Consider the following 21,258-nt stretch of genomic DNA (forward strand, 5'->3'; position numbering starts at 1 on the left):
TTTTTCTGCACAGGCCATTGGGAATGCTAAAACCACTCGCAATGACAACAGTAGCCGTTTCGGAAAGTACATTCAGATTGGCTTTGACAAGAGGTACCGCATCATTGGGGCCAACATGAGGACCTACCTTTTGGAGAAGTCCAGAGTGGTCTTTCAGGTGAGCCCTGTGACTGGACCTTCTTGTACTTTTTCCCATGGATTTTTACTCGCTCCATGTTCTGCTCCCTATGCCCAAAGAACATCTCATTGCTTGAACCTGGATTTGGATAGACTTGTTCTTTTGGTTTTCTTTTTTTTTCCATTAAGAAGTATTAATTTATAGGCATCAGACCTGAAAAATTTTTACTCAGTATTGATATGTTTCAGTGAGCATTGTTTTTATTTTTTTATTTTTAAATAAATAAATACCATGCATATACCACGCAAGCACAATATTTATCTATCTATTTATTAGTTTATTTATTGGCTGCACTGGGTCTTTGTCACGGCACGTAGGCTCCTCTAGTTATGGCCTGCGGGTTCAGTAGTTGAGGTGTGTGGGCTTAGTTGTCCCGAGGCATGTGGGATCTTAGTTCACTCCGTGACTAGGGAGTGAACCCACGTCCCCTGCATTAAAAGGTGGATTCTTAGCCACTGGATCACCAGGGAAGTCCCAGGGCATTGATTTTAGATTCAGTCAACAAACATATATTGTTTGTTATGTGCTAGCCCTGTGCTAGTCACCAGAGATACAGTGAAGAATAAGACTGTTGTGTTCTTTGTGGACTTCGGAGTCTTGTGATCAGGGGAATGTCATGTAGGGTCTGTGGATTTCAACTTTCACCAGGAATCTTATTTGGTAAGTTATATTAAAAAAACAAAAAACCTACTTGACCACTTACTTTATTTCCTTTTCAAATAAATGGAGTTCTCGTTTCTCATGTGACTCAGTTCTTCTTTGCTCGCCTTTTGTTCCTTCCTTCCCAACTACTCTTTGGCCTCTTGGTGACCCTCTTCCTCCTCCACCCTGGCCTTCGGTGGTGGTCGTTGCAGTTCACAACCCCCAGAGCGGTTCTCTCCACCTCCCAGGTTTGGTTGGACTACCCCACATCCTTCATTTCACTGCATCAGAGCAAGCAGCCTGCTGTGCTGGCCACGGCTCTGGCCAGACTCCCTGTGGGCTTTCCTCTTCCTTGCTGCCCTTGCTCAGGCCTCCTGGAGCCCCCGTCCCACCCACCACCACCACGACCACTCCGCCAGTTTAAGGCAGGTCTGGCCCCATTGTCCCCTGGAAGTCCTGTCTCAGTCGTGGACCTTTCCTGACCGCCACAGCCTGACATGATGGGCAAGGGCATAGCTTTTACTTAGTTCCAAGCCTCCCAGAGGAGAAAGGGACCTGCAGCAGGGAAGTGACAGTCAGCCCACCATGAGCCAGGCAGCTCGGTTATCTGAACAAGAGCTGACCCGCTGAGACGTCACTTGTGGGGTAGCAGTGATGCCCTATAGAGGAGGAAAAAGAAACCCCTGTGTTCTGCATAAATCAAGAGGTAAAAGTCCTCTGGTTGGCAGAAGGCCCCATAACGGTGAATGAAAAACCTGGAGGTGGGAATTGAAGGTGGCAGAGGCGTGAAGGAAAAGCCTTGACCTCTGTCACCCTGGAATTAGAATGGGCGAGGGGACAATCTTCGGGGTCCCTGCCCCTAACACTGCTTAACTGTTTTCCTCCTCCAGGCAGATGATGAGAGGAATTACCACATCTTTTACCAGCTCTGCGCGGCTGCCAATCTTCCGGAATTTAAAGAGCTCGCACTAAGTAAGTAAACGGGCTGCGCGCCCATCCTGGGGCTGGGCTGCTGCTGCCGCAGGTGGCGCATCTGGGGGCTCTGAGGGAGAAGGTGTGCGCGGCTCGGTGACCTCTGTCGCGGGTTCTTAGCTCTGCCTCACCTGTGGGCACAGTCCCACCCCTCTGTGAGTTTCACGCCCACAGGAAATGAGAGGATAAGAGGCTGGGGGTGGAACAGTGTTTTGCAGAGCACAGGTGAATTGACATGCATTATTATTTTGAAAAATATGTTTTCATTCTAGACGCCCTGAGAAATGTGTCTCAACCACGAGGATCTGGAGATTTAGCTAGTGCGCATCACTTAATTGTGGTCGACGTGTTTTAAGTCATATTTAAGGACTGAGACAAAGAAAAAGAAGGAAGGGGGTGAGGATAAAGCAGGGGTAACGTGGGGTTGGCTCAAGGAGCATGTTGATAATCCTGGGAGGCCCCACAGAAGGTGAGAGAGGAACTTAAAGACTTTAACTGGACCGCTGAGCCTCAGCTGGGCAGCAGTGCTCCAGTTCCTTGCAAGCAGGCGGGCAGCTTGCCCACATCCACCCTGCAGCCTGGAGGCCCGAGCGGAGCAGCCAGAGTGGGGTGCCAGGGGCATGCGTCAGCTTTTTGCTGCCATCAGGTAGGAAGACAGCCTTTCAGCGGGTCCCAGTCACCCTCCGTTTCTGTTATTGTTGTCTGCTAAGGTGCCTGGAGACTGTTGACTTGGAGCTAGTGGAGTTGAGAGCCAGGACAGAGCAAGAAGGACGAGCAGGCTTTAGTTCCTGACACCATAGCGTTGTAGCCCCGCCCCTCGGGCCTGGCGCCTTCCCCGTTCTATGTGCGCAGCCCTATCTTGGAATATTGACTGAGTCCTGCCGCTGAGTCCTCCAAGCCACCTGCTGGGCTGCGTGTGGTGAGGGCACGCCTCGGGGCCGTGCAGCTCCCCTGTCTCTGGCCTGTCATCTGTATTTTGGGGAGGTGTGGGTAGGTCCAGTGCTAGCAGATGGCGTACAGAGCTGGGTGTCTAGACAGAGGTTAGTTGGCTGTTGTGCAACTGTAAGAGAAGTAGACTTCTGAGGCTCTACTGTCCCAGAGCCAAATCCTCACCATCTTAAGGACCCACCACCAGATCCAGCTCTGCCCACTCCAGCCTATGCTCCCAGTAGGTAAAATACGTCAAGTGGTTCAAACCTTGGTCTGCCCTCCTCACTCTCCGCTTTACTTGCACATGGAGTCTGGCGGCACTCAGTGCCTGTGCCATGCAGCTTAGTACTGGCTCCTCCGTTCATTCATTAAGCCTCATGCAGGCAAATTAGGCCCTGGGGATGTCGCGTTGAACCAGATGTGCGTCCTGCCCTTGCTTCACTTACAGTTACAGTACGGAGTGAGAAGGCTGTGCTGAGGCGAAGCGCAGTGGTGGTGGGTCAGAAGCTGCTCAGGGAGGTCGTGTTAAATGGGGTCCCAAAGGAGGAAGCCTGGGATGGTACACGTTAGGCTGGCTTTGTGCTGTCCTCTAGCTGTTCCGTGCTCGCAGGTCTGATTCTCCCCAGTGAAGTCGTAGACTCCTCGGACAAGGAGCGAATGTTACAAGCCTTGTTTGTTGGGCACTGCCCTGAGCTGGCAGCTTGGGGCTCTCGTGCTGGCTTACAGTCCCAAGGGACCAGGAAGGCAGGCCACGTTAAGGGCTACTGCCATCCTCCCCCCTCCTTCCACAGGCCCAGCTGGACTTCTCAGGGCCAACCTGCGGGAGTTGAAAACTTTTTTCTTAGGGTCAGTTTTATAGAAAATGAACGAATGCTGGTAAGATCCATCTGGCTGTATTTGGACTATTTTATCCCAAATGTAACTTTCAGGTAATAGGAAAGAAATCCTCCTCCCCACTCCCCCACTTACAGGAGTGCATTGAGGAGAAAAATGACTTTTCCTTACTCCGTGTTTCAGCAAGGTGCAGGCTCCTTGGGCCTCTGGCTGGAGCCGTTGAAAACTACCCGATTGGATCCATTTCTTGCATTCTTACCTGCGTGTGCCCTCTGAGAGCATCTTGGAGTGAAGTGAAGAGCCTTTGATAAGCTCTCATGCTCAGGCATGAGGCTGTCTTCTGCCTTGTGGATGGATGGGCTGTGAGCCCTGAAGCTTGACATTTATAGTTCCACAGATAACCCTGGTTGAATGGATGGAAACATCAAATAAATGAAGGACTAGCCAGTGACTTCTAGTGAATATTCAGACCTGCCTCCCCTCCTTCCCTCTTTTCTTCACCTAAACTGTGCTGTTCAAATGCACAGAAATCTCTGTAAGACCCCTTGGCCCTGCAGGAATTTTGTGCACTTGTCTTGAGAATGAAGTGGACAGATGTGCATACAGCCCCACTTGCCTCTGCCCTGTGGTTGGTGGTCTGTTGCATTAAAATGACCTCGGGATGAGATTTAACAAAATAATACAGTGAATAGTGTGTTAGAGTGTGAATAAATGGTGGTAAAAAGAGGTGTAATGGACCATATTCCCTTAAATGCAGCCTTCACGTAATGAGGAATAAATCCTTTCTTCTTTTTCATTTCCGTAGCTGCATAGATACAGTTTTATAACCACCTTCTCTTGCCTTGCACAAGTCAGAGTACAGCCTCCCCAGGTGAAGTGCAAACCCTGGGCCGTGGCCTTGATGGTCCATTGCTCTAATCACTGGCTTCACGACCCTTCTGTACACTAGTCTGATCCAGTGAGCCAGTTAACTGGGGATTTTGTGATGTATATCTCCTTGGGAATTCTAAGTAAAGAGAGAGACCCAAACTGGAGGACAAGAGACCCCTCTCTGGGATGGGATGATTGGCTTCATGGGCCTAAAAGGAGAGCTGAGATCCAGGCAGGCAAAGCAAATAGGGGAAGAGTGACTGCATCCTGTTGGGATGTCTGTCTTATTAAGAGGGTCTGGGAGTGACGTTAACAGAGGTGATTGTAGCCTTAAAGCAGATGGAAAGGAGATGATTATTTTGATTGGATTCCAATCATTCAGTAGAGAATGCTGTGATTGGCTGGGGTGGCCCCTGCAGTGATGAACCCGAGCAGGAAGAAGTTACTCTGCTGGGCCTGTGAGTTTGGGAACTCAAAGCAGGGAAGGGTGGGGAGGTCTGTTTCACTCAGAACATCAGGCATTGGGGCCCTGGCCTTTGACAATGAAAGGTCTTTGATGCTGAAAATGCCTCCTTCCCTCCAATATGAAAGCTGTGTTCTTTTTGGAGTCTCAGGTGACTCTAATGTATCAACTGATACTTTGGATTATGATGTAGGTTGTATTTATGGCTAAGTCATGGGATGTCATAGATAACCATCTCCTTAATTGGGTGATCAAGGAATGGGCTCACAGGCCTGGCCAAACCCTGGGTGAGCCTGGGAAACCCCTTAAAGCCCTATGGTGCTCAGTTTGCCTGTCTGAGAAATGGGAGTAAATATACACTTGGCCCTTCATATCTGCAGGTTCTGCATCTGTGGATTCAACCAACTGAAATTCGATCCATGGTTGTGGAGGGCTGACTGTACTGTACCGTTTTATACGAGAGACTTGAGCATCTGTGAATGTTGGTATCTGTTGGGGGGGGGGTGTGTCCTAGACCCAACTCCCTGTGCATACAGAGGGACGACTGTATTCAGTCGTCTTCATGTGGACACAGTAAAACATCATCAAATGAGGTGTTTTGAAGGGTGAGTGTAAAGGGGAAAAAAGAATTGATGCTTTTATTAAACGCTTGAAGCTGTCACATTACTCTGTACCAGAGCTTCCAGGGTGATTAGATATGGAAGATCCAAATACGCCGTCTTCCACAACGACCTGATGTCTTGCTTCATCAGAATTCGCTTCCGCTGTGGCTGGGAGTGAGCTCAGGGCCAAAGTTCTTCGTCTCCCAGTTCAGCTGCCTGCAGTCATCAGAGTGGGCTGAATCACTCCTCCAGGAAGCCTTCCCTCATAAAACACGACCAGTATTCTGCTGTTCATTCCCATGTGCAGTGTTGCCTGTTGGTTGTGTGTGAGACTGGGGTTTGGGGCTGAGTTCTGCCACTTCCTAGCTGGGCCTGGTATCGTGGACTTGAGCGGTGGGAGGAATTGGCAGAACAGTGCAGCGTGGCTTGGAGCATAGGATCAAGGGGAGAAGTGGGAGAGACCAGGAAGGAGACGTCTGCAGGGCCACTGACGGCATGAACAGGGGTAGAGCTGAGGAATGACAGGAAGGAAGCCGGTGTATCTGGGACATAGAGGTGGAAGGACTAGGTGTGAGTCTGGAGTAGTCGGAGGAGGCCGCTTCACAAAAGGTCCGGGAGGCCCTTCTAGGGTGTTTGACTTTTGCCTTGAGGGCAGTGGAACAGGAGGGTGTCTCCAAAGGGCTTTAAGTAGGGAGTGGTGTGATCAGAGTTACCAGAAGTTTAAAGGAGGATTTAGAAAGGACAGGAGCAGAAGCAGGGAGAAAGGCTTAGAGTCTTTTGCAACAGTCCCCAGACAACAGATGCTGGACAGGTCAGACCCTGGATAGTGGCAGTCAGGATGGAGGAAGGAAAGAGACTCAAGAAATTCTTCGGAGATCAAATCGTGAGGACAAAGTGTTGAAGGAGGGCTGGGAGTTGCAATGAAGCTGCATCTAAGCATGTGTAGCTGAAAGTAAAGAGAGAGACCCAAACTGGAGGACAAGAGACCCATCATAATCACAACCGTATGTGCCCAGGTCAAGAGAAAATCATTTAACTGGTGTTTTCAGGGGAGGAGGGAGAACAGCTAGTGTCCAGTTATGGCATCTTATCAAAATCAAACATTTTACACTTAGAAATGCCAAGCATTGGACAGAATTGTACCACACAAAGGCATTATAGTTTGTGGAAAGTTGAAGTGATTTTCGAGGGTGATTTTGATGACGTACAATTGTTACCTGAAATGCTGGCTCTCAAGCCTTGTAGTTCAGATACTCCCCAGGGCTCGTTGCACTTTTGCCCTCTGCTGAGGGTGGCTCTGAATTCTATGACGGAACCTGGGCCCCTCCTCGCTAGTCATCCCCAGGCTGTTAGCAGAGGTCTGACTGAAGAGGAAGTAAGCCAGGGGATGAGAGTCTCAGCCTATGTTTGTACACGTGCTTAAATAGCTCAAGGTGCCCCAACGTTTAAAACAAACAAATCGTGTCACTCTGGGCACGTCGTTGCCCCTCATGTGTCAAACGAGGTTGTCAGACTAAGATTATTGATGGTCATGGAAGTCTGGTTCTAGGGTGGGTGTACATTTTACTGTGTCTATCAGAGCCTTTTAAAAAACAAGTCTGTGGTGAATGCTCCTGTAACTTGAACTTGCCGTGACTTTTATGTTCCCTGGTTTTTCAGATATCAGTTTTAACACAAATGCAACAACAGGCTCTGTCACTGTGCTGTACTTTTCTGTCTTTTGTTACTCAGTTTTCTCTCCCACTTGCCTTTGTCGGTAAAGATGATATTTGAAAGGGTTCCACATCCAGCTGGGAATAAACTCTGGCCCGGGTCACCTTGCTCAGGGGGTGGACATCCTCGTGGGGCATGGTCTGTAGTGAACCTGGGGATGAAGCGTCCCTCCCATGCCTGATGCCTCACCTCCTTTCCCACCGCAGCCTGTGCCGAGGACTTCTTCTACACGTCACAGGGAGGAGACACGTCCATCGAGGGTGTAGATGACGCTGAGGACTTTGAGAAGACGCGACAAGCCTTCACGCTCCTTGGTAAGGAACTTGGGGATGGGGAGAAAGGCCCAGAGGGTTGATCGCGTGGAGAAGAAGCATGGCAGTGTCCCGCTCTGCTTGCCAACCTTCATGAGCTGGTGGAGAAGCCCTCTTGCTCTTGGTGAATATCTTCATACTCTTATTCCATCCCAACCCTTGGGCTCCAAAGCTTATGGCATGGAACTTTGGTGCCCTTTCTTAACAATAGGATTTGAGAGTTGATCTCTGAGGCATTGCCAAGTACTCCTTCTCACTCCCTCATGGCATTGACACCAATGGATGAAAGCCAAGAAGAGCCGTGTCTTTTTGTGTTGAGGGTCTGAGGCAGTGTGTTCTAGCAGAAGGAACATGCCTTAGGGACCGAAACCACCCATGTTCCACAGTCAGGGTCTCCAAGTGGGAAACAGACTGCAGAGGTCTAGGAGCTCTGCCATACATGCAGTGTTATTTCTGTTGTTGCTGTTTCCATATAGAACTTAGCAGTGGAATCTATAAATCAAGATCTCTCTGTCCTTCTGGGTCATATAAGACAGTAGAGCTGGAGAAAACTGCCCCTTTCCCCGGCCAGTTTTGGGGGAAAAGAGCCCCCAAGTGGTAAAGTGGAAGGCAGTCTGTGCTTAACTGGCAGATTGAAGTGGTAAGTTCCTGGGACCTGCAGCCAGAAAAGGGGAAGCTTGGGAGGTTAGCCTGAAATCCGCAAAGTGGCTCCGGGGGACCTGGTGCTTTTCCCAGCCCTTCCCTGACAGACATTTGGCTTCTGAGTCATGTGACCAACCCAGAGCAGCATTTCTTAGGTTCTTTGGGAATCAGGGAGGTTTCATCCAATGTCCAAATAAAGCATGGCCAAACAGGACACGCGCTGATCTCCATATGGGGAGAAAGTCAGGACTGCATGTGCTGAAATCTGAGTGCTGTTCACTTCTCTGGATAACTGGTGGATAGATGTGGTTTGCCTTTTGTACCCATGAGACAGAAACTACACTGGTTATTCCAAAAGAGAAAAAATACTATAATTGTTAACAAGAGCAGTAGCAGATAATTAACTATAAATAAGAGTATTTTAGGGGTCTAGAAATAGTGGGTGTAAAAGAGCTGTCTCGAGGGAGAGGAGGAACAGCCAGTACGGGAGCTACTGACTAGGAGAGCCCCCCACGCCAGGCTGAGATTGCGGACACTTCTAGGAGGATGTGGCTGCCCCAAGGTCAGGAAGCCCTCTGGTGGTAAAGGAACCTGCCAGAGGGTGCGGGCCATCCCTGGTCCGTGTAAGCAGCCTGTAGTGCCCTGGGGTGTGGTGGAGCCAGAACTCCTCAGACGCAGCTGCTAATGGGGGAGCGTGGCCTGAAGACACAGCTGGAGCTCACCTGGCGGGTGGCTGGGCTCCCAAGATGAATACTGATGACTGTGGAGGACCAGAGCCAGGGATGGAAATGGCTTCTTGCTGCTCTCGCCTTGTGAAGTCCTTGCAGTGCCCTCTCTTGACCAAGTGTGACATGCCACCCGCAGGCCAAGGGGAAACGTTTACAGAGTCTAGCACCGGTGTGACACAGCAGGGCAAAGGAGGGCAGATTTGAAGCTGAGAGATGATAAACTGGGTACAGGTGTCCCTGAGTTCCCCAGCACCACGGAGCTGTTCTGTTCTCCAGCGCTGGGGAGCAGGTATAGAGGAGACTCGATGTTGAGGAGGATAGCAGTCGGCTAAGAAACAAGAAGGTAGTGCTGGTGTGAGCAGTGGGCATAAGCTGGTCCAGGGAGATGGTTGTTCCCTCCAAGGCCCTAAGGAGACTAGGTACTTTAATTCTCAAAGCAAATGGAATTTTTAAAATTAATTATTTAATAAGCCATTCTTCCCTACTCTTTAATAAACATGTCCATTTTTTAAATTCCAGAGGTTGGCAAACTTTTTCTTAAAGGACATGATAGTAAATATTTTGGGCCCTCTTGGCCGTACGATTTCTGTAGCAACTACTTAACTTTGCCATTGTAGTGCAAAAGTAACCATAGACAAAATGTAAAAGGAAAGACATGACTGTTCTAATAAAACTTTATTTACAAAAACAGGCTGTGGGCTACGAGCCTTTCAGATTTAGTGTTTGATTTTTGTTTTGTTTTGTTGCTTCCTGTAAAGAGGTACTGCTTATTCGGAGAATCCTGTATTAAAAAGGGACTTTCTGGTCAGTATAGCATAGGAATCTTAACTATTGTTAGGATTCAGTAGTCAGTCATCCAGTATCTACTACTTAAATTCCTACTATGACAGGGTGGTTAGGTCTTTGGAAATTGACAAAGCATTGGTTCCTAAGAATAAGAGAAGGGGAGAGGAAAGTGATCTATCCCTCTCATCCTGTGATGGGCCCAGCACCCACTTCCTGACTAGTTCTGTGGGACGTATCTGAGAGCACTCTACAGTGCTTTACTCCCTATACGGGTGCATAACCGTCCAGCCTCCTGTCTTGTCCTGGGTTTCAGCCTCTGGCTTTAACTGGTCTTTCTTTTGCCACTCTCATGTAGTTACACTCAGGACATGTGCCTAAATCGTTCACCCTCTGGCTGTTCTTTGGATTATTAGTTTAAGTAAAACCAGATGTTTGAACAATGCATGCATTTCTGTAGACATTTGCAAGGACTTCCGTCTGCGTAACAAGTATCAATACAGTCTTTCTGTCACTCATGTTTCTGAGCACCTACTATGTGCCAGGCACTGGGGATATAATGATGAAGCAAGAACAGGGATTCGTTGTAATTTTTTTTAAGTTTGTATATTTTGAAGATGTTGTGTAATAAAAATTAAAAAGTAAATCCCTGACCCTATGAAGTTTACACAGTAGGGGTCATCTAACACTGTGAAAGTGTAGAGTTAATTTGTCTAGTTCATGCTTGGGTTGTCCACTTTGTTGATTATCTGAGTAAAGTTTTTAATCCTAACATGACACATCTTTACTCCCATTTATATAGGTGTTACTGACTTTTTCTTTTTTTAAGCCTGAGTAAAATATTGCCTTAAACATAAGTAACTGCATCTGGGGAAGAATTTGGAGAACAACTGTATTATCTGTTAAACTGAATGGTAGGTCAACTGGTGTTCACTATATTGGTCTGTAGCCTTTTTTTAAGTCTGAAGTATTTGGTAATTCAAAAAGAAATGGTAATGCCTTAAAGCTAAATATAAATTTTAAGAGAGTATCCATGTCTTTGATAACTTACATGCATAAATAATAAAATCAACAGTAGATATCTGCCGCCAGTGTAGGTGTGTGTGTCTGTAACTGACGGAGCATATAGTGTGGTAAGCAACAGCCCCCAGGGGAACAGCCAGGGGCCGGCTGGCCGTCCAGCCCCGTAGCGGCGCCCCCAGGAGAAATTTCTCCTCTTTCTCCGTTGGCGCTTCAGATGTGTGTCACAGATGTTTGCAGGATATTATGTTGGGAGAAAAATGACGGCAGATAGATGACCATTCTTACTAAACTCATAAAAACATCCATAAAGTGTTGGTTGCAATGAAGTCCAAAATGGGTCTGCTTGATTGCCGCTTCTCCTCTGCTCTTGGAGAAGTGAAAATGGTAGCGTGACCCATCTGGTCTGATCGGGACAATCACCGTGAAGATATTTCTCTTTTAGTCCAAGGAGCCCCTTTGCCTTCTGAGCTGTTACTGTGAGTGGTAATTACTTGGTGAGGAGCCTGGATCATTTTAGGAGTCACTGGCCCAGAAAGGAAAATGAAACATTTTTCCTTAAGTCCTTAAAAAGAGGGGAAAACATCCTTTCTATCCTACCGTGGATACTGAGTGCCATTCATTCATTTTTTTTTTTTCCCCAGGAGTGAGAGAGTCCCATCAGATAAACATTTTTAAGATAATTGCTTCCATCCTACACCTTGGAAATGTGGAGATTCAAGCGGAGCGCGATGGTGAATCCTGCAGTATCTCAGTAAGTTGCCCACCAGCACCCGAGATAACACGTACACAACTTACTCTGTCCGTAGAGCTTTATACAACTGAAATACCTTTACGCTTAGAGGACATTCATAGGTTATTTATTCTTAAGGGGAATGGTCTCTGTTCCCTTGCTGATAATTATTTAAAACGACAAATTCTTTTCAAATCAGCTGCCATCAGTTTCTGTCACTGAGGGCAGGGAATTTAGTGGTTACTCAATAAATTATTTCTGATGGTTTGATTTCCCAAGTACCCGAGGTCCATGGAATTCTACAGTGCTATCAGCTCATGAGTACTTCCGGTCTGCTTGCAGGGATATGAGGGAGTGTTGGACACTGTGTCCAAGGAGCTTACAATCTAATTGGGTGGACAGGACAGATAACCACAGTTGCCAAGATTTTGACAGTACAAAGGAGAGAATACTGAGACATCTATATGACAGTATTGCAAACTACGAAGTGCTCCATAAATGCTCTTAATGACTGTTACTTTCTTGGTGCCTGGCGTAGTACCTTCTATGTGGTAGATAAAAAATGTCTAAGTGGGTGGGTGGGGGAATACTGCCGGTTACAAGTAGTATAGACAGCATGTTGTGTGCTCTCTGGTATGTGATGGTGTGGGGCTGGGCTAAAAAACTGCTATTCTGACCTTGAGTAAGGAATCTGCAATTGTTTCTTTCTTTTAGGCCTCTTCTCTGTCCATTTATGGCCAAGTCCTGGGAGGTACAAAGTATGATTCTTGCTACCAAGGTCTTAGAATTTAAATAACTGGGGAAATACAGAAGACAGTACTACAGAATAGGAATGTGGGCATGTGTCCAGGCCACGCACGAGCTGATCCTTTTTCAATTGTGCAGACATTTTTTAACCCAGTTAAACCTGGCCCTGCCTTGAGGGAGAGGAAGTCCTGAATGGTAGCTGGCATTTGGCCGAGCTCATCACCCCCATACACCTACAAGAGAAATAGCCTTGGATTTGGAACCCCTGGCCCCATCAGGCCTGCCGCCATCCTCCGCACGGAGTCTGCAGCCTCGTGAGAGGATCACCCGCTAGGCCCAGTGTGAAAGCAGGGAATGCTGGAGCTGGGCAGCGCTCGGTGCCCCGGGACATCGGCGTGTGTGTGCGCCTGTCTGCGTGTATGTGCCTCTGTGTGTGTGTGTGTGTGTGTGTGTGTGTGTGTGTGTGTGTGTGTGGCGGGGCAGTGTGGTTGGCCGTGGTGATGCTGGGAGACGGATTGAGGTGGGCAGAGGAGAACCTGGTGCCTTGGTGGGGTGGCGGATGGGCCTCTAGTGCAGGCCAGACACTCTTTAGGGCCAGTGAAGCATTGTCCCTCTTGAGAAGGGCACAGAGGGTCTGTCCTCCCTTCCCAGCACGTCCCCATACATGTCCCCCGGTTCCTTAGGGCAACCGTACGCTGCCTAGTGTCGGGGACAGGTGAGACTAGGAACACTGGCATTGAAGAACTCCTGATGTAGGCTGGCCAAATGCAGGGAAGCTGACAGATTTCCCTTGGCCTCCACCCTCCCTTCCCCCAGTCTCCTCCTTCTCAAGGTCACATCCTGGTCACATCCCCCGTCGTGGATTCTTACAGCGTTCATGCCTCTCCTCCGTATCTCTCAGCATGGTTGTAATTTTACATTTATTATGGGATGATTTGCTGTGTGTCTCTCTCCCTCATGAGACTCCAAAGTCTATGAGAACGGGGACTGTTTGCTCGCTGTTGTATCACCGGCACCCAGCACGGTGCCCAGGACTTGGTAGATGCCCAGTAAGCAGATGGATGGATGATGGAGGCTCCGAAGGCTCAGGGGTGACGCAAGTGAGCAAATAGATGAACACTGGGCGGGGCTGACGGTGAGGCCCGAGGACCAGGGCCGGCGAGTTCCTGGGCGCCGGTGGCTGTGGGTTGAGTGAGGCCAGGGCCTCTTTGGAGAGCTAGGACTTGGGCTTATCAGGGAAGTGTCTCTCTGATCTTGGAGCTGATCTTCCGCACCAGCCTCTGCAGGTACCTTCGGGTGAGAAGGAGAGTGAACGTTTACTGGTGGTATTTGATCGACGCCCGTTTCCCCCACTAAACTCCAGGACAGTGTCTGCTGTGCTCACTCTGCTAGCCCTGACACACACTGGCACCCACTGAGTGTGTGTGTAAAGACTGTGTGAAGGAGGGCTATCAGGGCACACTTGGGGAAAGGGGGGGAACGGAGGACACAAATGGTGCTGGAGGGAGGGGAGGATGCCTGACAGGTGGAGGCTTGGACACCAGGCCCTTACTCTCAGAGACGACAGGAAGTCAGAGGTTTCTGAGCACAGGTATGTGGTCTAGGCTGGTCTCATATTGTTCTCCAGTTAAAGGCTGTGTCGAGAGCTAATTGAGAGTGAGAAATTGGAGTCGGGGCTGCCAGGGTTCAAATCCTGGTTCTGCCACTTACTGATAGTTTCTTACCTGTTTCCTTATCTGCGGGCAGGGGTGATATTACCCACCTTGGCACAGGGCTCGAGGGCTTGAGTTCTCGACTGTTATCATCATTGTTGGCAGAGCCAGAATGGACCTTCTGAGCATCCGTCTCCCTTCACAGGGTTGGAAAGACTGAGGCCCAGAGAGAGGAAACTCTCTCTCTAAGGCCACAATGACAGTTAATGGCAAAGCCCAGCCAGCGTTCTTGCTCCACGCCACCACCGGCCCTGCGCCTTCCTCTGGATGGGCTGTCTTCCACTAGCCTGATGTTCCCCATCCATGCCCAGCACGCTGCCGGGCACGCAGTGTGTGCTCGCTCGAGAAATGCTTTGCTAAGTGGGTGCTGGTGCACGGATTTTGGTTTATGCCTTGGGTGCGTAGGGTGGACCTCCTGCTGTGGAGGGCTGTCTGTCCAGGTGTGGTGTGCCTTCTGCTTGGTAGTTGTTACTTTTAATTAAAGCGTGAGTATATGTCCCGTAACTGCCAGAGTTACCTTGGAGATGCAGTAGCATGCGATTACTCGGACACCAGAGGCAACTTGTTTCTTGAACTTGGCAATACGGGCCCACAAAACTCATCAGCTGCCTATGATGCTGGCTGTCTTTAATGGATTTAGCATCATTCGATTAAGCTTAAGTGTAATTGCATAAGGTTAAATCAGTTTCAGTTAGTACCTTTAATCAACAGTCAGGAGTGGGTAATAGATGGGCAGGCCACTCCCTGCTGCAGCTGATGGGAGCCTGCCCTGTGGAAAGTACCAGCACTTGTGGAAGTGTGTGTGTGTGTGTGTGTGTGTGTGTGTGTGTGTGTGTGTGTGTGTGTGTGTGTGTGTGTGTGTGTGTGTGTGTGTGTGTGTGTGTGTGTTTACAGGGTACGTTAACAAGCCGGTTCCACCACATTCAACCTACTGTCCCTCTCCCAGCCCCCCCACTTTTGTTGAGTAAAGCCAGTTAATGGCCTTTGTAACTATTACTCCAACTCCACAAACCATACTCCGGAAAAACTGGCCTTAATGACTTTTGGAGGTTCTTTCCTACTCTGACATTTTATTATTTTGTAATTGTGTGTATTTGGGTAGATGGATTTTAAGTATCTGTAGGAGGGAGAAAAAATGGGCTGGGGAAATGGCACAGTTATCTGTGTTAATTTTCATTGAACAAGCCTGCATTTACGTGGTGGCAGCGTCATCAGAAAATGATTCCCACAAGCAATTCAGGGCCATTAGGAGGCGGCACATGACATTCTAAAGGATTCCCTTTCAGCCTCCGAGTTATTAAGCTCTCCAGCAGGCTCATGGCTGGGTTATCAACTTCCCCTGGGGGATTTAGATGAGGGAATGAATAATGGGCGAGAAGAACCTCTAGAGGAAAAGCAGGTTTTCTGTGGGGTGTTGTGAATGGGCAGCAAGGGGGACCCAGGACACCTACACACTTGGGAAATAAAACTCTGTGGGTGACTTGGTTATCAGGGACTCAAGGGCAAGGTGATGTGATTGGTACTTTGGGTAATTGAGGGTCAAGATGAAATGCAGCTGGCTACCTGGGTGCGTTCTTATACTTCTCTGGGGCTCAGTTTCTTACCTGTAGGCGAAGGGACTTACGCTGGAGGCATTCCTAGTTTTTCCCAGCTCTAAACATGAATATCAGTTGCAGTGTTCCAAGTGATCTTCCCAAGTCAAAATCTGTTCCTTATTTTTTGCCATTTGTCCTAGCTCTCCACCTAGATTCACTTTCTTTCCAAGTGGCAAGTGCTTAAAGAATGTAAATAAGTTCCGTTATGTGTTTAGTATGACCAGGGCTAAGATGAAAGCAAATCTGCTTGGAAGCTTAGGACGGTGTGATGTCAGTGTGCTGTCATCGTCCAAGGGGGTCAGCTCAGGGCTCGTCCCGAGCGCACTGCTCTAGACCGCGTGCGAGCCCAAGGTAACACTCAAAAGCGAGGACCTTTCCGGGGCTGTGGACTGAGCGCTGCATGTGGAACTCTGCAGCTGGAAGCTACGTTCACTGGGATTTTGCCGCTGGCTCCTTATTCTTAAAAGATTATCTGTTCCTAAGTTATCAGTTCTCATCCTGCACCCTTCACTCCGGAGCCCTCTCCTCCAGTTACCCTTCAGGCCCTGGCAGGGGAGGAGGGGACAGGGAAAGTGGAGAGTTGTTTTTTAAAGCCCTGCTGCTGATGTGTTCATGAGCAAGTATTATCAGTTTGAGCAACCCTCTTTGGGCCCCTGTTGTCACCTAGTGGTGTGAGAGTGCATGAGATGGCTGGGGCAGTGGCTAGGGATGAAATAGGGTTCTGGGGGGCCTAGAGTTGGGTTCCTTCCCTCCCTAGAGCATGGTGGTGGGCTGTCCTCCACGCCCCTCCTGAACCCTTCTCCCATGTCTCTTCCAGCCCAAGGATGAACACCTGAGCAACTTCTGCCAGCTGCTAGGGGTGGAGCACAGTCAGATGGAGCACTGGCTGTGCCATCGCAAGCTGGTCACCACCTCGGAGACCTACGTCAAGACCATGTCCCTGCAGCAGGTGGTCAACGCGCGCAACGCCCTGGCCAAGCACATCTACGCCCAGCTGTTTGGCTGGATCGTGGGGCATGTCAACAAGGCCCTGCACACCTCGCTCAAGCAGCACTCCTTCATCGGGGTCCTAGACATCTACGGGTAGGACGGTACCTCCTGCTGCCGATCACTGGTGTCTTCCTGCTGGCATTTTAGAGCCAGCGGGGACCTTGGAGACCTTCCTGGTGGTTCTCAACCAGGGGAGTGTGAAATATGGGGGAAGGGAGCATTTTTGGCTGGGTCTCTGCCGGCACTTGGTGGCCCAAGGCCAGAGATGCTAGGTGTCCTACAATACAGAGGACAGTCCCGAGGAAAAATGGACCCTATCAAACACCAGTAGCTCCCCCACTGAGAAACCCCACAGACAGCCCTTTGTCCTTGTGGGAAACTGAGGCCCAGAGATGGCAGTGTCTTGTTCAACATCAGACTGGAGGTTTCTGTGAACTTAAATTCAGGTTTTCTACTTCAGTTATGTTTTATTTAAAACTATCATCCGACCTCATTCACGATGTTACCAATCAAGGTGATTGTTTTAATACCGTAACTGTGCCCAGGGCTGCGATACAGATTGATACTGTGTGTGGTCATTCCTGAAGTTTCTCTGCATTTTAGAATTCTAGCCTAGTGGAAAAGACAGTTACTCATGACAGTGTAACTTACAGGGAGAGGCAACCTGGCATGTAGAGAGTGTACTTCACTAGGCACTAGGAGACTGGCTTTCTGACTCATTGCTGTCCCCCGCTAGCTGAATGACCTCTACAGATCACAGCCCTTCTATTCTTTAGTTTCTACAGCTTGAAAGGAAGTTTTGAGCCACAAGTCTCTCTTAGGTGCATTCCAGGTCCTTCTAGAATTGCTTGAAATTATATGCACTGGGCTGAAACCTTACCTGCACTTCTTTTATGATCAATGTCCTGCCCTCTTTAAGCTAATAATAGATGAAATCCTCCTGGATCTTTGTATCACAGAGGTCGTGGTTTCTGTCTTAAAATAGAACTTTGGACGCTTAGAAGTGCAGAGTTGTAACAGCCATGACACTCTGGTAGAAACGACTGCTCAGTGGGCTGACAAGCTGGTGCTCGCCTCGTGTTGAGGCTGTAGTAAAGGAAAACCTCCTCTAGAAGCGGCCGCTTTCCCGTGCAAAGATAGGCTCAGCTCCATCTCTGATGCGCTTGTTCATCACTGGGCTTTGAATCAAATCATGTCACATGCTGTGGCAGTAAACTTGATTTCTGGCATCACAGAGGCTTCCAGAACATGCTGAAGAGTTAAGTCACATGCACGAGCTACATAATACAAGAGACAACAGAAGAAATTGTAACAGGGTCGGTTTGAGGGTTTGGACACTTGGTGCTGTACGAGTTTCAAGGCAGAAGAGTGCACGCTTGTTGGCACAGTCAGGAAAAGCTTCACGTGGAAGGTGAGGCTTGAAATCGATCTTTCAAGGAGAGAGTAGAACACGGGCGGGGGCGGAGACCCTTTGGGACAGGAGCACAGTCCAGATGGTAGGGAAAAAGCCACCTCCTAGGTGATGCGGAGCACAGTGGAGGATGACCTGGGGGGAGGCAGGAGAATGCATCCTCCCCGGGCTCTCCAGGGTTCTAGCCGAGTGACTGTGGACATGCCACTTCTCTTCTGCTCCATTGAGTGCCTGCTTTTTGACTCAGCCCTTCCAGTTGCTCTGGGGAGAGCAACATAGAACAGTCTGTGCACCCTGGAAACATACTACCGAGCTGTCAGTAATTAATTCTGTGTCATTAATTCCTCTGCCATGAGTATTTTCAGGTAATTGGGTTTCAAAAAAACTGACCTTTAGTGTCACATTCTGATGTAAGAGCTAGAGAAAGTCAGGATGCAGCATCTGACCTGGTTCCCTTAATCTACATGGGCAAGTTTCTATTTTTACTGAGTTTTCGGTGTGGGAAGATTAATGTGGAGACTCACTGTTCTTGTTTTTTAACATCTTATTGGAGTATAATTGCTTTACAACATTGTGTTAGTTTCTGCTGTATAACAAAGTGAATCAGCTCTATGCATACCTGTATCCCCATATCTCTTCTCTCTTGCATCTCCCTCCTTCCCACCCTCCCTATCCCACCCCTCTAGGTGGACACAAAGCCCCGAGTTGATCTCCCTGTGCTATGCGGCTGCTTCCCACTAGCTATCTATTTTACATTTGGTAGTGTATATATGTCGATGCTACTCTCGCTTCGTCCCAGCTTCTCCTTCCCCCTCCCCGTGTCCTTAAGTCCATTCTCTACATCTGTGTCGTTATTACTACCCTGCCCCTAGGTTCATCAGAACCATTTGTTTTTTTCGATTCCATATATATGTGTTAGCATACGGTATTTGTTTTTCTCTTTCTGACTTACTTCACTCAGTATGACAGACTCTGCGTCGATCCACCTCACTACAAATAACTCAATTTTGTTTCTTTTTATGGCTGAGTAATATTCCATTGTATATATGTGCCACATCTTCTTTATCCGTTTGTCTGTCAATGGATACTCAGGTTGCTTCCATCTCCTGGCTGTTGTAAATAGTGCTGCAATGAACATTGTGGTACATGTTTCTTTTTGAATCACAGTTTTCTCAGGGTATACGCCCCGTAGTGGGATTGCTGGGTCATATGGTAATTCTATTTTTAGTTTTTTAAGGAACCTCCATACTGTTCTCCATAGCGCCTGTATCAATTCACATTCCCACCAACAGTGCAAGAGTGTTCCCTTTTCTCCACACCCTCTCCAGCATTTATTGTCTTTAGATTCTTTGATGATGGCCATTCTGACCAGTGTGAGGTGATACCTCATTGAGGTTTTGATTTGCATTTCTCTAATGATTAGTGATGTTGAGCATCCTTTCATGTATTTGTTGGCAATCTGTATATCTTCTTTGGAGAAATATCTATTTAGGTCTCCTGCCCATTTTTGGATTGGGTTGTTTGTTTTTTTGTTATTGAGCTGCATGAGCTGCTTGTAAATTTTGGAGATTAATCCTCTGTCAGTTGCTTCATTTGCAAATATTTTCTCCCATTCTGAGGGTTGTCTTTTCGTCTTGTTTATGTTTTCGTTTGCTGTGCAAAACTTTTAACTTTCATTAGGTCCCATTTGTTTATTTTTGTTATTTCCATTTCTCTAGGAGGTGGGTCAAAAAGGATCTTGCTGTGATTTATGTCACAGAGTGTTCTGCCTATGTTTTCCTCTAACAGTTTTATAGTGTCTGGCCTTATATTTAGGTCTTTAATCCATTTTGAGTTTATTTTTGTATATAGTGTTAGGGAGTGTTCTAATTTCATTCTTTTACATGTAGCTGTCCAGTTTTCCCAGCACCACTTCTTGAAGAGGCTGTCTTTTCTCCATTGTATATTCTTGCCTCCTTTATCAAAAATAAGGTGACCGTATGTGCATGGGTTTATCTCTGGGCTTTCTATCCTGTTCCATTGATCTATATTTCTGTTTCTATGTCAGTACCATACTGTCTTGATTACTGTAGCTTTGTAGTATAGTTTGAAGTCAGGATTCCTCCAGCTCCATTTTTCTTCACAAGATTGCTTTGGCTATTCGGGGTCTTTTGTGTTTCCATACAAATTGTAAAATTTTTTGTTCTAGTTCTGTGAAAGATGCCATTGGTAGTTTGATAGGGCTTGCGTTGAATCTGTAGGTTGCTTTGGGTAGTATAGTCATTTTCACAATGTTGATTCTTCCAATCCAAGAACATGGTATATCTCTCCATCTGTTTGTATTGCCTTTAATTTCTTTCATCATTGTCTTATAGTTTTCTGCATACAGGGCTTTTGTCTCCTTACGTAGGTTTCATTCTTAGGTATTTTATTCTTTTTGTTGCAGTGGTAAATGGGATTGTTTCCTTAATTTCTCTATCAGGTTTTTCATCGTTAGTGTACAGGAATGCCAGAGATTTCTGTGCATTAATTTTGTATCCTGCTACTTTACCAAATTCATTGAATAGCTCTAGTTGTTTTCTGGTAGCATCCTTATGACTCTCTATGTCTAGTATCATGTCATCTGCAAACAGTGACCGTTTTACTTCTTTTTCAATTTGGATTCCTTTTATTTCTTTTTCTTCTCTGACTGCTGTGGCTAAAACTTCCAAAAGTATTTTGAATAATAGTGGCGAGAGTGGGCAACCTTGTCTTGTTCCTGATCTTAGAGAAAATGGTTTCAGTTTTTCACCATTGAGAACAATGTTGGCTGTGATATTTGTCATATATGGCCTTTATTAGGTTGAGGTAGGTTCCCTCTATGCCCACGTTCTGGAGAGTTTTATCATAAATGGATGTTGAATTTTGTCAAAAGCTTTTTCTGCGTCTGTTGAGATTATCAAATGGTTTATATCCTTCAGTTTGTTAATATGGTGTATCCCATTGATTGATTTGCATATATTGAAGAATCCTTGCATTCCTGGGATAAACCCCACTTCATCATGGTGTGTGATCCTTTTAATGTGCTGTTGGATTCTGCTTGCTAGTATTTTGTTGAGGATTTTTGCATCTGTGTTCATCAGTGATATTGGCCTGTAGTTTTCTTTCTTTGTGACATCTTTGTCTGGTTTTAGTATCAGGGTGATGGTGGCCTTGTAGAATGAGTTTGGGAGTGTTCCTCCCTCTGCTATATTTTGGAAGAGTTTGAGAAGGGTAGGTGTTAGCCCTTTTCTAAATGTTTGGTAGAATTCACCTGTGAAGCCATCTGGTCCTGGGCTTTTGTTTCTTGGGAGTTTTTCAATCACATTTTCAATTTCAATGCTTGTGATTGGTTTGTTCATATTTTCTGTTTCTTCCTGATTCA

The 21,258-nt window shown here is 47.4% G+C and overlaps 1 protein-coding gene across 3 annotated transcripts in view; it reads left to right on the forward strand.

Annotated features, from left to right (window-relative positions):
• The window catches only part of MYO5B (myosin VB), a 387,764-nt gene that overhangs the window by 229,333 nt on the left and 137,173 nt on the right, over positions 1-21,258 (forward strand). For all 3 annotated transcript variants that reach the window (XM_060121183.1, XM_060121181.1, XM_060121182.1), the window contains exons 6-10: positions 14-157; positions 1,711-1,792; positions 7,411-7,518; positions 11,333-11,442; positions 16,293-16,558. In XM_060121183.1, coding sequence (XP_059977166.1) covers positions 14-157; positions 1,711-1,792; positions 7,411-7,518; positions 11,333-11,442; positions 16,293-16,558 — 710 coding nt within the window. The remainder of the gene's footprint in view (positions 1-13; positions 158-1,710; positions 1,793-7,410; positions 7,519-11,332; positions 11,443-16,292; positions 16,559-21,258) is intronic.

This window comes from Lagenorhynchus albirostris, chromosome 14, assembly GCF_949774975.1.
Source record: "Lagenorhynchus albirostris chromosome 14, mLagAlb1.1, whole genome shotgun sequence".
NCBI classification, from domain to species: Eukaryota; Metazoa; Chordata; class Mammalia; order Artiodactyla; family Delphinidae; genus Lagenorhynchus; species Lagenorhynchus albirostris.